Genomic DNA, 13,956 nt, shown 5'->3' with positions numbered 1-13,956 from the left:
CATAGGCTCCTATGGGAGCCTTTGACAACTCCCGGAGGAGGCAGGGAGTTTAGCAGCATGACTGCTAAACTCCCTCCCCCTTCTCTCCACCCCTTACCGGCTGTTTGCAATATGAAGGCTTGGTTAGGGGCGGAGCTAGTTGCTATGCTCCTGCCCCTTCCCATTGCTGGCTTCCGACAATGGAAGGAGAGAGTATGGGAGCTTAGCACACTAGCTCTCGCCCCATCTTGCTTCCTCCCCTTGCCGGCGAGGGGGAGGGAAAGGGGGAGACAGTTTAGCAGAGCTAAGCTGTCTTCCCACGCCCGACGGCATTGTGGGCTTGGCGTATAAGTGCCGGGCCAGGGCTGTCTAAACAAGCGCACAAACGTTAGATCTGTGTGCCCGTTCACACGTTTTTACATCTCGGCGAGTGAATGTAAAAACACATACGCCCGTGTAAATAACCCTTATTTTTATGGTGGATTTTTCTCATCACTGACACAAAAAACCTTTTGTAAAATTTCTGTTGCATGTTAAAGGAGTTGTATAAGTCCTATACACGTAGATTCCTGTTGAATCTGACATCCATGTTAAATATGACGAGTAAACATGCCCTAAGCTGTGCAGTTTAGAAATGATTAGTAAAAAATTCCAAATCCTGCAGACAGGTAAAGCTGTAAGGTTGTGTTCACACTTGGTGTTTACTTGCTCAGCTTTCGAAACGACATTAAAAAAAAAGTCATAAAACAACATACGTTTTTTAAAGAAAACATGTATTACTAAAAAATGCACGGTTTCTACATAAGCATGCTGCTTTTAACAATGCATGTGTTTTTTTTGCTTGTGTTCAAAAACACAGCAAAAAATGGCAAGTGTGAATGCAGCATAACTAGGCTGCTTGATCCTTGGTAGTATGTTTTTTTAACCTTTTCCTTTCCACGGTGCACAAATTATGATCATCACTTGTTAGATATGCTTGCACTTGGTTAGTTAGAAAACAGATACACCTGTCAGAAACCAAAGCTCTGATGCAAATTTAAAGAAAAACTGTCAGCAGATTTTTGTAATGTGATCCAAGCGCAGAACTGCAATATGGACATTGCTCTGTTCCACACAGTCCTTTTATTTGGTCTCATAATAAAAGCATATCTGAGTAATTGGTGTCCAAACATCTCCTGCACGATATGTAAATGATGAAGAGCGGTCTGATGGGTGGGTCGGACCGTGTCTGCTAGCAGCCTGTTCGCCAACTATGTCCGCCCCTCTAGACTTCTCAGCCACATAGCGCAGCAAAATCTCGAAAGTGAGCCGAAACATGAACAGATGAGCAAAGCAAAGATGCCCAGAAAAAGGAAAGTCCGGCTGATGATCGCACAGCGCACACATCAGACTTTGCTGGGCTACACTGCTGACACCTACAGCGTTATATATCACTACCTTAATACGTATTTCTTTTTCACACAGTTTCTTTTGCTTGTCTGCTTCTTTCCGTTTACGCCTTTCTTCTTCTCGCCTTTTTCTTTTTTCTTCCTCTCTCAATCGCTTTTTTTCCAGCTCTCGTCTTCTCCTCTCTTCCCTTTTTTCTTCTCGTATTCTCTAGAGCAGGGTTACATAAAATTCCCCATATTAGAAGAGCTGGCCACTCTAACTACACAATGTTCAGCTGCATGTCATTGGAATAGTCAACTTCCTAATGCATTTGCTTTAGACGGTCTCTGCGATTTTCCTCCTCTGTGAAGCCATGCTCCCATTTCCTTCATGTTCCTCCATGTGTGGCCATATATGGATGAAGCTTCACACTGGCAAGGAGGAGGAGGTCATATGAAACAAGAATGGTAGATTCACTGAGGAGGAAAACTGCAGAGAACATCTAAGACAAATGTATTAGTGAGTTCACTATTTTGAAGTTTATGTTTCAAACATATTTATTGTAGTTTAATTTGAAAGGCGGCAGCACTCTGCCACAATGACCCCACGCAGGGGATAAAGGCAAATTAGAAAAGTACAGAGTTTCCTATAACCGAATAGTAAAAATAATTATAGAATAAACAAAGAATACTGGGTATAACCTTATAAATCGTACAAGGTAAGGGTATGGCAATCTGTCACTATTCAATAGGCAATTAAATGTGCCTAGGGTATAGGTCCAGGTCCAGACCGATTTACCTATTATCATTATTACTTTTCCTGTTCACTCTCTTTTTTAGAGTCTCACATACCGTGTTTCCCCCGAAAATAAGACACTGTCTTATATAATTTTTTTTGCCTCAAAAGAGGCACAGTGTCTTATTTCTCAGCGCTGACAGGATTTTCTTCTTTTGGTAACAGGGCTTTGAATACCCCTCCTCCAATAAGCACTGTGATTGGATCGAGCGCCAGCCAATCAGAGCCGGCACTCGATCCAATAACAGCGCCTACCGGAGGCAGGTTATTCAAAGCCCTGTTACCAGGAGAAGAGGATCCTGTCAGTGCTGAGAACTGCAGTAGCACAGGGACCAGCCCAATGGACTCAGACACTGGCGGCTAGGTCAGTATAAGCAATAAGGTAAAAAAAGATCGAACCAACCCAGCCATTGAGTGATGTCATACACTGAATGGCTTTTAATGATAGAGCGCCGGCTTTGTTTGGCTGCCGCTTGATCCAATCACAGCGCTCTCTTACCGGAGGCGGGGTATTCAAAGCCCCGTCACCAAAAGAAAATCCTGTCAGTGCTGAGGGCTGCAGCCTGCCACAGCGTGCCACAGCGCCAGAGACCAGTACGAGGAACACAGACGTCAGCGGCTAGGTAAGTATTGCTTTTTTTTAACCTAATGTAGCTAGGGCTAATTTTAGAGGAGGGATTATATTTCAAGCCCCCTTCCCCCCCTCCTGAAAATAGGGGTAGGTCTTATTACCAGGGTAGGACTTATTTTCGGGGAACACTGTAGTAATGGAACTTTGGAATGTTGATAAAAGCAATCCAACGGTCCCAAATTGTTTCAAACTGGGAGATTCTGTCTAGGTGAATGGCTATGAGTTTTTCATTTTAAATTTTTTTATTCTTGCTGGATATGAGTGGTTCAAAAGAGAGTAATGGTTTTCACCACTGTTGTGCTATTAAAATGCGTGCGGCCAAAGCAATGTATTGCAGGAGCTTGAATGGAGCGTTGCGAATGCCTAGGGGTTTATCTCCCAGCATAAGAACAAAGGGATCCAGCTCTAGTCTCATCTCAGTCACTGAGGCTATGAGGTGAGAGACCCTTTTCCAGATGACCTGTGCTATTGGGCAGATCCACCATATGTGGTGGTGTGTACCTATATCATCACAGCCCCAGAAACAGAGACTGGAGATTTCCTGAGGAAAAAATATTAAATCTCACAGGGATGAGGTAAGCTCTATGCAACACCTTTAGGGCACTATTTTGTAGTTTAACGCACAACTGAACCTTTTGCAGTTAAGCCCCATTTACACAAATAATGCCAGACACTCGTCCCCACGTGTACTTGCTCCCGTGCTGCTGCACAGGAGCGAGTATCATTGGCTCGCAGTGGGGCGGCTGGAGGAGATTTCACTCCTAACTCTCCACCCGCCCCTATCCATGGACTTAACACAGCGGCCATTCAGTAGTGAAGAGTGATCCGCATTCAGATCATCTTTCATTGGTTATGCAGCCTAAATGATGGACGATGAGCTGAACGATGATCGTTCAGTATAAACAGCAGCCGTTCAGCACTGAACGGCCACTGTGTTAAGTGAATGGAGAGAGGCGGGGAAGTGCGAGAAGTGAAATGTCCTTCAGCTGCCCCAACTCCCTGCTGGCCGCTCCGTCGGAGAGCCAGCGATACTCGCTCCTGTGCAGCAGCATGGGAGCGAGTATGTGCAGAGACGAGTGTCGGGCATCGTTTGCCTGACATTCTTCCCGTGTAAATGGGACTTTAGAGTGACCTATTTTTAAGTGATACAAGAAACTTTAGTATAGGGGATTCTCATCTGTGGAATTTTATTTCAGTATACATCACGTCAAAAGATTCTCCTTACCAGATAAGATAATTTTTCTACAGTTTACCATTCTTTGTTAGAGACTGTTATCTCTATATGTAAATACAGTCGAGGCTACTGCAGAGATACACTGTTCATCTTGGCTGAAGGGAGCTGCTACTATATAAGTTTTAGGCTCACGATACTGCTATGCCAAAAGCTTACATAGCTCGTTCATACCAGTGATGCAAAGACATCACCACAGAGCCGCTTGCCTGAACTATCAATCAAGGGCAGTATTCTTTCCACGACTGAAGCCAGGGAAATAAGGAAGCTGCCGGCCAAGGGCACTGCATTATAGGTAAAGGAACCATATGGGAATATCTCTTCAAGTTAGGTATTGTCATTTATCATACCTGTTTCTCTAATTTCCTATTTTTGATAAATTCCAGAAGTGGAGTTGTTCTTCTAGCTGAAATAATAAAACACAAACCACTATCATATAAATGAACAGGAAATTAAATATGACAACAGCAAGCACTCTACTGGTTTACAGTGAATCAGATGTGTATATGATATTGCCATGATATTAACCCATGTCTATGACAGATACAACAGGGTAAACAGGCTGTACAAACCAATGAGCTCCTTTGTTTTTGCTTCAATCTCCCCCAAGAGGGTCTCTGGATTTGCACAGATTTTTTCCTCCTCTGCACAGTAGTTCTCCAAAAATTTCTTATATTCCAAATCTGTACAATACAACACATGTGGTCAGTCTCCAATGTCTGCTTATCTGATAGGAACATTTCTAGTCTTTCGGCACTACGGTGTTTACTGAAGCCCTATCCTGTATAAAACATACTGAATAAAGGAAATAAATAAATCTTGTTATTTGTATAGCACCAACTTATCCAGGAGTGCTTTCAGGTAATTTATTTATTACCCCCGACCAAGCTGGGTACTCATTTTACCGACCTTGGAAGGAGGAGTCAACCTTGAGCCGGCTACCTGAACCATGCAAAGGGGTTGAACTTACAACCTTCAGGTCGTGAGTGAGAGCTTATGACAGCATTTTTGCTGCCTTAACACTCTGCACCACACAAGGCTCTTACTCATACTAATTTATATTCTAGCATTTATGCCCCTATTCTCATAGAGGTTTTGTTCTTTATACCCATTTGTACCCATTACAAAGAAACCTCATCTTATTCTGGCCTACATAGGTAAGGTACAAAATATATTTATGGGTCCAATCAAATGGCTATATTTTCTGTCCGTGTATTTCATGGACAGTGCACTGCTCCATAATAGCGTGAGGCTATTCGTAAGTTCAATTTTTCACTTAGAGTAATGGTCCATGTGAGAAAAATTGGTGCATATCCTATTATCATCCTTTTTCTCGGATGAGAATAGCACACACAATCTGTGGGGCCCGTGGACATCGAACAGTTCATGGATGGGTCATATGTTTTGCGCCCATTTTTCATGGGCACATCATGGACACAGTTGTGTGAATATCAACTAAGCGTTTTCCAGTTTTAAGTAAATGTTTCTATTCACTGTCAGCTAGCACAGTTCTTGATACTGGAAAACTGAAACTGTATCATGATATTTTAATAAAAATATATTATAAAAGTACGTTAGAGAGCAGCTTACCTATAAAAGCCAATGCTTACCATCAGCAATGCTTCCAGCTTTTGCGTCTTTTTTCTTTAGTTTCTTTTTTGAAATTTTCTGAAAGGGTGCAAATTCAACAACAGCCGGATACTCCTGGCCTGGGAAAGCGTATTATATACCTTATTAGCCAACCAGTACAGAATGTTGTAATTCTTATAACATTAACAACCTGCAAATATGTTTTTACACAGGGCCCATGGATGGGGTTGATATAGGCTAATTTCTTGACCCCAATATTTAATCCATTCTCATCATGTGACATACATGTACATCACATGTCACTAGGCAGAGTACAGAGCAGCTTCATACATGACAGGTGTCTGCTGTGTTATACAGCTGACTCCAGCCTGTAATGGTCAGTAAAGAAGATAATGATCCTGGTCATTTAACCCCTTAGATACCACAATCATTGGCAACTGCAGCATCTAAGTAGTTAGACATAGCGAGGAGGTTCCCTCTGTCACCTGATTGCCCCCTCTACCTCCACGACTGCCGGGTACCAAATGTTTTTCATGATGGCCTAGTGCCCAACAACGACTTTGAGGCTAGTCATGAACAGGGGCCTATGAGAGACAGGGTTTAGTAAGCTAACTCTGACAGGGATAGTACATTGCAGTACAGAAGTATTGCAATGCATTATACAAGCAATCAAACAATTGCACATTGAAGTCCCTCTAAAATCTAAACAAATATAGAAAATGAACACACCCTTTACCCAAACTGTTAAAATATATTGTTATTTATCCTGCTCAGTGAAAGCCGTAAAGGAAAAAAATACTCAATCTCAGAATTGCTGGTTTTTAGTCACCCTGCCAACCAAAAGAAAAGGAATAAAAAGTGATAAAAAGTCATATATACCCCAAAAGGTTACCAATAGAAAATACAGTTTGATCTACAAAAAAAACAAGCCCTCACACGGCTATAGCAACAAAAAAATATAAAATTTATCAATATCAGAATATGGTAATAAAAAGTTATTTTTCTTAAAAGGTTTTTAATGTTGTAAAAGTAGTAAAACATAATAAAAACTATATAAATTCAGCATCATCCCAATCGCACTGCCCTGCCGAAGCTAACATGCAATTGATAATATGCAGTGAATGCTGTAAAACCCGAAATACAAAACAAGAGTGCAATTTATTTTACCCTTGCACTCCATGAAACATGTTTAAAAGTTTTTCAATACATCATATGGTACATTAGATTTTACAAATTATTTAAAAATACAAAAAAACAAGCCCTCATACAGCTATGTGAGTTGAAAACTAAAAAACCTATGGCTCTTGGAAGGCAGGATGAGAAAAGTGAAAGCTTAAAAATAAAGACTGGCTGCAATAGGAATGTGTTAAACTGTTATGTCTACATGTAAAAGATCATTTAGACAGGGATCCTAACGTCATTTTAGAAAGGATGTCTACATCCTACACTGATCAAACCCTATATTACAACATACCCTAAAATCCTGCAGTTTTCAAGTGCAGCATTAAACTTCACAATAGGCTTCATGTCCATAGCCGGGTCAGATTCCAACTGCAAAATATTGCAGCGGAATCAGGCCCGGCGCCCCCGAGAGACACTAATTCACTTGCCCGGATCTGCCGCAAGTGTCTCAGCTGGCGCGCATGGACAGTGCAACACATGACGAGCCGGCGCTAGGCTGTGAAGCGTATTCCTGCGATACTTCTGCAGTGCCCACCGCACAGAATATCACGGCTTCCTTTGACTGCAATAGAAGCCGTGCGTGTGAATTTCTGCACTAAATAGAACATGCTGCGATTCTTTCCCGTGAGTGGAAAATCGCAGTTGATTTCAGCTCGTGGGCAGGGGAGAATGGTTTACCACAGCATGTCTATGGACGGACATTGCTGCAGAATTCACGGTGGATGTCTGACCGCGAATTCCGCAGTGATAAGCCGTCCGTGGGCATTTGGCCATAGGCTGACACTTCTTGCTCTGTAGAGATCTTGTGATTGACTCACTGCTTATATGCTAATAAACAGGATAAGTAACTTTAACAGACAGATATAACATTTCTAACCTTTGTTGTCAATGAAAATAAATCCATCGAATCTATCTCTGAAGAGAATGATGTCTTCTGGGTTTCTAAAGTTAATGTAGGCTCTTGAGAAAAGATGTGGGTAGAGACTACAAAAAATGGTAAACAAAAAGTAGAGAGTATAGTGAATGCAAATATTAGGCAAGTTAGCATTCTTTTTTGTGCAAATGTCATTGTGTGTACATGAGAAATAACACTATATAGACATTATATCACTTATATATGATATTTTACACCAATCTGTGCCCTGTAGGCTCCACTGCTAATTATCAGTATTCCCTGACCTGCTGGATGGAGACTAGCTGCTATATCTCCAATAGACTGCACACGTAGAATATCTTCTTTAGCCCTCTGTAGCACACCCTGTTAAGTAACAGCATCATGGAAGACATTATACAGCAGGTGCTGAGCAGTGTAGATGTAATTTCAGTAGAAGTGACATAGTAAGCACTATTAGCTGCAGCAGAACCTCTGTGTGAGCCACTCAGCTTCTCAGTGATTCTGTTAGCAGCTTCCTCCACATCCTTCACTTCTCCATAGACTTCTGTGGTCAGCATAACACAAGACTGTCTTCACTTCTTGTGTAGTACCTCAGAGTTGGGGTCCCACAGCAATGTTATAGCTACCTCATGCAAGATGTGTAATAATGTGTAGTAATGTGCGTATAACTGTGTGAAATTATGTTTATTGTATTAAATGGTTAATAATGAGTTAATGTCTGGTGTTGTTAGTACCTAACACTGAATGACTTTGCAGAATGCACCCTAACCTGCTCTCACACCTGTCTGTCACCCCCAGCTAGATCAGGGATTGGTTAGTCAGTATTCCCCTTGCTAAGGACTGGTTAGTGGAAAGAGTATAAAAGACAGGGCGAAGGAGACTGGGATGGAAGCAGGTGAACATCTACCATAGCCGGTGAGGTGGGCAGAAAGAACTAAGTGTGAGTACGGAACCAAGATTATACTGGAGAGAGAAAGAGAGAGTTACTAGCAAGGAGAGAGAGAAAGAGAGAGTTAACTGAGACAAGAGAAAGAGAGAGAACAGAAGAGGAAAAGAACAGCCGGGTTGGTTGGAGCAAGGGACAGGAGAAAGTCACTAGTTAACCGACTTCCGTGGGTAGCAGGTTGTAATAACTACCTATTTTTATTTTGTTTTCAGTAGTTTATTTATTATTTTTACCACTGGCTGTAGCATGACCATAGACCAGCAGAGCCACCGTGATTACCATGTTATTTTTGCCCCGCCACTAAATACCTTCCTAAGTCTGGGTCCCTGCACTTGTAGTCCAACTTGTTGTCTCTGTTAGTTGAGATGAAATTCACTTGAAAACAGACAGTGGGCAGCAAATTAGAACGAAAAGAGAACCCTAGTGGCCATGACTTTACAGTAATTTTAAATCACAAAAACATTATTTTAGGCAAATAAAGTGATTTGCTAGGTATCACATTGGCAGTCATGCTGATACAAGTTTTTTTACAAGTGCAGTGACCATTTAAAGAGAAACTGACATTGAAAATGCAGTCCATTCTGCATGCGAGAGGAGCTAAGTAGATTAATATATAATGTTGTGCGAAAATCTCTGCTCATTCTGAGCTAAAAAGTCCAATGGGCGGTCCTATCAGTGATTGACAGCTGTTTCTTTATGCAGTCAAGTGCGATTATTCTCAGTAAGAGAAACCAAGTGACCTTGTAGATATGATACCTTTTAATGGCTAACAAAAATGCATGATGTTATAGCAATTTTTCGGGTCTTCTATCGACCCTTCATCAGGCTAAATGAAACTGGTTTGGATGGAACACATATATAATATACAAATGCAGAGAGGACACCCCTCTTGATTGAAATTCAAATGTTCACACACAGAAATTGAGACTGTTTTTACTCAAAACTTAAAACAGCAGACAAACTGAGCTGAGAGATAAATAGTTAATCAGTCCATTGAGCTCAGGAATGTGAAAATGTTATGATGCATGTTATCTCTCCTTCAACCTGCACATAGAAGGAGACTGAACAATACCTCTGCAGCAGCACCTATTGGATGGCAACATTCTTACAAATGTTCCAATTTTGTTATATAAGTACAATAAGAGCCTTTGGGTTGTCCTCCCATGTGCACCATTAATGTGCCGAGCAAACAAAAAAGATTTAGCGCAAAATACTGTGTTTTTATCAACATAATGCCCGCACAATACCTGCATGTGGAACACAACTTTTGAAAGTGTTTCACCTGTTACCTTCATGTAGACTAGGATGCAATAAAATACATTGGGAATTTGTGGTATAAAATGTGTGATGTTTTGCTGCTCTGTTTTGGCCACAACTAGTTTTATTCACTACATGAGGATACAGCCATATAATATAACAAAAAATAACAGATCATGATGGATGTAGTTAAATTACAACTGTTATTCAAGTTATTTCCATGTAATCGTACCTGGGATCAGCAGTGCAGAATTCAAAATAATCGTATGCTGGTAAAGGATGTAGTTGCTCTTCCAGTTGCTCTTTATTTATACTTGGTGGAAGGCGCCGTATCACCACCTGCAAGAGACGTCACACAATAAACTGCAGTACTCTGTGGTAAGGTTAAAATGAAGATAGCAGCACACACTCCAAGCTCCTAACCAGGCTCACACAGTGAGGAAATCAACATGTCTATCCTCAGGGCAGGCCCACACAAGCGTGATTTAATTGTGTATTACATGTGTGATGCACACGCACATAATACGTGGTGAATGGATCCAATGAAAGTACATTGATTTTCATTGATCCATTCACATTTGTGCATTTACATTGCCTATAATACGCACGTTAAAAAGCATGCAGCATGGTCTATTTTACCGTGCATTACATTCTATGTTCCCTATAGGTGTGTAATTAACGCTGTACATACACAGTTATAGGGCTCAGTCACACGGGCGTGACGATCTGCCTGTGTTTCTGCACGATAAGACGGACGCACTGCGTGCGGACGACTCTCTTCTTGGCTGGCTCCATTGCCGGCCATGTGTTCTTACTTCCGGCGGTGCGGAGAGTCGTCCACGCCTACAGTGCAGCGGTCTTAATTGTGCAGGAACACGGGCCGATTGGCGCCCGTGTGACTGAGCCCACTCACTGCGACACACAGTGCTTTACAACACGTTTGTGTGAGCACGGCCTCAGATGATTCTTATACTTGTAATAAGGCCTCATGTCCACGGCACATGCGGATTCCGTGCAGGTAATCCAGCCCTGCTCACGGCCAGTGAGTCCTGCTTACCTGCATTTCCCCGGCAGCAGTATCTGCGTGGATCCCTCTACTTCCGGGTTCATTGTACTGCGTATGGTCGTCACGGCCCGCTGTCAGACATGTGCAGTACAGTTTTTTTTTTAATATACTGCTTTCCCGCGCATCCATGGCACTTCCGCAGTGTCAGCTGCGGGTGTGCAACGGATCGAATGGCTTCCATTAACTTCAATGTAAGCCGTCCCTGCAGAATCCGCACAAAAATTAAACATGCTGCAATTTGTTTTCCGGACCAAAAGTCCACAAATCAAATCTGCATGTCTTAATCTATTTGCGGACACCAATGCATCTCCATGGGCAGCTTGATTTGCGGATCTCTCGCATGGATTCTGCAAATCCAATTTACCTGTGGACATTGGGCCTTATTTGTTGTTGATCAGAAAAAACATCCCTTTTGTTCTACAAGAATAAAGATTCTGTGAGTTGTTTTCATGCCTCAAAAATCAGCTTGGTACCGTGTTATGTGTTGGTAAATACTATCGTATAAAAAACACAATATATTATAGACGTGATACCTTTATTGGCTAACCAGAAAAATGATATCTGCAAACTTAATTTTAAATTTTTTGTGCTGAAAAAGCCCCCCTCGGCTTATACTTGAGTCAGGGAAGGCTTAAAAAAACCCTCCATACTCACCTCCCAGCCGGCGTCTGTGTCTCCGGCCGTGGTGCGGCAGGCTGCTTGAATTCTGTCCACTGTCATCCCCCGCCATCCTCTTTGCTCGGCTCTGTCATCGCCCGCTGTCAGCGCTGTGTAAGTAAGCGCTGTGATTGGATCGAGCGCCAGCTGTAATTGGCTGGCGCTCAATCCAATCACAGCGCTTACTTACACAGCACTGACAGAGCCGAGCAGAGGGGACGACGGGGGATAACAGCAGGGAGAATTTAAGCAGCTTGTCGCACAGACGCCGGCTGGGAGGTGAGTATGGAGGTTTTTTTTTACCTAGTATATACTTGAGTATAGCTCGGCTTATACTCAAGTCAATAAGTTTTCCCAGCTTTTTGTGGTGAAACTTGTTGTCTCGGCTTATACTCGGGTATATACTGTAATTGTAAACATGATATTTCTGGTTAGCCAATGAGGCCGGTCTCACACAATAGAATTAGAATTGCGGAATCCGCGATCGTCACCCGCATGGACAATCTGCGGTATTCTGCACAAGTTTAAAAAATAGAACATTCGCATGTCTGCTCCGATGAGCATATAGCAATTGTGGGAGCAGAAATAAAATCGCACCATGTTCTATTTTAGTGCGGATTCCATGCCGATGGCTTCCATTGAAGTCAATAGAAGCCATCTGACCTGCAGCCCATCTGCAATTGACATTGCTGTTAGGCTGTGGGTACCCGCATCATCGCCTAGCGACGGCGCAGGAAAAATAAATATTTAAAAAAAATCTGTATTGCGTATGACCAAAGGCGAGCGTCCGCGGTCATCTGCAATACAGAGAAAGTAAGGTACGCGAGGTCGCCGGCCAGGGTCAGAGCCGGATTGCGCTGTGGTTTCCCGCATGCAGAATCCAACCCATCTGTGTGATAGCGGTGTAAAGCTATCACTTCTATAATACATTGTCTTTTCTGCACACAGAAGTATTTCCCAACACGTCACTTGCAGCACTGCTTGTGTTATACTACAGAAAACACAGACTTTATACATTTTGTCCTCTTTATAAGATGTATGACTCTCTTACCAATCAGCCCCACTTACCTTTACAGTAAAACTATGACGTGGATTTGTTACATGTGATATTGGTTTGGCTCTGGATTGAACTAGATAGAAGACTTGGTAAAGACTTAGTAAGATCTGCTGTCCATGGTGCTGCCGACATCCTGCCTCTCATGGTACAGGAGCGCGGTAACCAGACCACAGGGTAGGAGTTCTCCCCACACATGTAGACAGCTCAGTCACATCACAAGCTGTAATGCATTAGTGACAGCAATATACTGGCAGATGCAGCTGTCACTTTTGGCAGCCACTAAATGTTTTTAAAGAGCGCACTTATTTTTCTATAAATACAAGTGAAGATAAAAAACTTACCATTTATCATAAATTTGTCATTTATTTCATTCCATAAAATGCCTCTACCTTCACTCATAAGCCTCTTCTCCTCCTCCCTCCTACTGATCGCACACTCTGCATTTACTGATAAACGCCATACACAGAGAGATCAATAAAGTCTATGTAGGAGGGGAGGAGGAAGGAGCAGCTGCAGAGGCAGACAGATTTATAGAATTATGGAAAACACCAAATGGCTGTTCCATGCTGTTTCTATAACTCACATAGAAGTGAATGGAAGCTATAGAAAGAGCATAGGAGAGGCCGTTTGACTTTTTCCACATAATCCAGGCCCCCTGAGGCATGGCATACAGCTGCTGTCCTGAGATGGGAATACCCTTTTTGCTGAGCTTTGTCATTAGCTGCAGCAGCCTGTGACATCCTGTACATAGTATACAAGACTTCAGAGAAGGGACCTGGAGCGTTGGACACAGTGAGGAGCCAGGAATGGTGAGTATAAGCTGGTTTATTATTTTTACACATGGGGAACATGTGTTAATTAACATGAATTTAATTAAAAATTCAATAAATTGGACAACCCCTAAATTTTGGGTTGAAATCTACAAGGCCAAGAACATTTAGAATCCAATGTAAAATTCTAAAATTTTCTCCTCAGCAACAAAACCATCACTTTATCAACAGGAATTGTTAGTAATAAGGCGCCAATTCTTTACAAGACGCTGATGAGCAACTGTCCGAGATTGAAATACAAAAACTGCGCAAAACCTGCAGTGTGTGAGCAGGATCTGATAGCGTGCGGTAGACGCTGATGGTCTCCATTACAGTACGGTAAGATAAGCCGGAGTAGTACAGACAAAACTAATGGCGGCTGAATACCGTATATCATGTCATCGCAGTCTGTGGTTTGTATACCTCCCGTATGATAAAGTGTCGCTTCCTCCCCTCTTCTGCTGGATGACTCCAGGGACCAGGAAACAGTCAA

The 13,956-nt window shown here is 42.3% G+C and overlaps 1 protein-coding gene across 2 annotated transcripts in view; it reads right to left on the bottom strand.

The window, feature by feature from the left end:
* The window catches only part of UPF3A (UPF3A regulator of nonsense mediated mRNA decay), a 31,895-nt gene that overhangs the window by 15,688 nt on the left and 2,251 nt on the right, over positions 1 to 13,956 (bottom strand). For both annotated transcript variants that reach the window (XM_066577293.1, XM_066577299.1), the window contains exons 2-7: positions 10,107 to 10,213; positions 7,654 to 7,760; positions 5,615 to 5,713; positions 4,577 to 4,687; positions 4,355 to 4,410; positions 1,417 to 1,575 (exon numbers count right to left, since the gene is read on the bottom strand). In XM_066577293.1, coding sequence (XP_066433390.1) covers positions 1,417 to 1,575; positions 4,355 to 4,410; positions 4,577 to 4,687; positions 5,615 to 5,713; positions 7,654 to 7,760; positions 10,107 to 10,213 — 639 coding nt within the window. The remainder of the gene's footprint in view (positions 1 to 1,416; positions 1,576 to 4,354; positions 4,411 to 4,576; positions 4,688 to 5,614; positions 5,714 to 7,653; positions 7,761 to 10,106; positions 10,214 to 13,956) is intronic.

The sequence above is a fragment of the Eleutherodactylus coqui genome, chromosome 1, assembly GCF_035609145.1.
Source record: "Eleutherodactylus coqui strain aEleCoq1 chromosome 1, aEleCoq1.hap1, whole genome shotgun sequence".
Classification (NCBI taxonomy): Eukaryota; Metazoa; Chordata; class Amphibia; order Anura; family Eleutherodactylidae; genus Eleutherodactylus; species Eleutherodactylus coqui.
The sequence above is the reverse complement of the archived record's forward strand: the minus strand, read 5'-3'. Positions and strand labels throughout refer to the sequence as shown.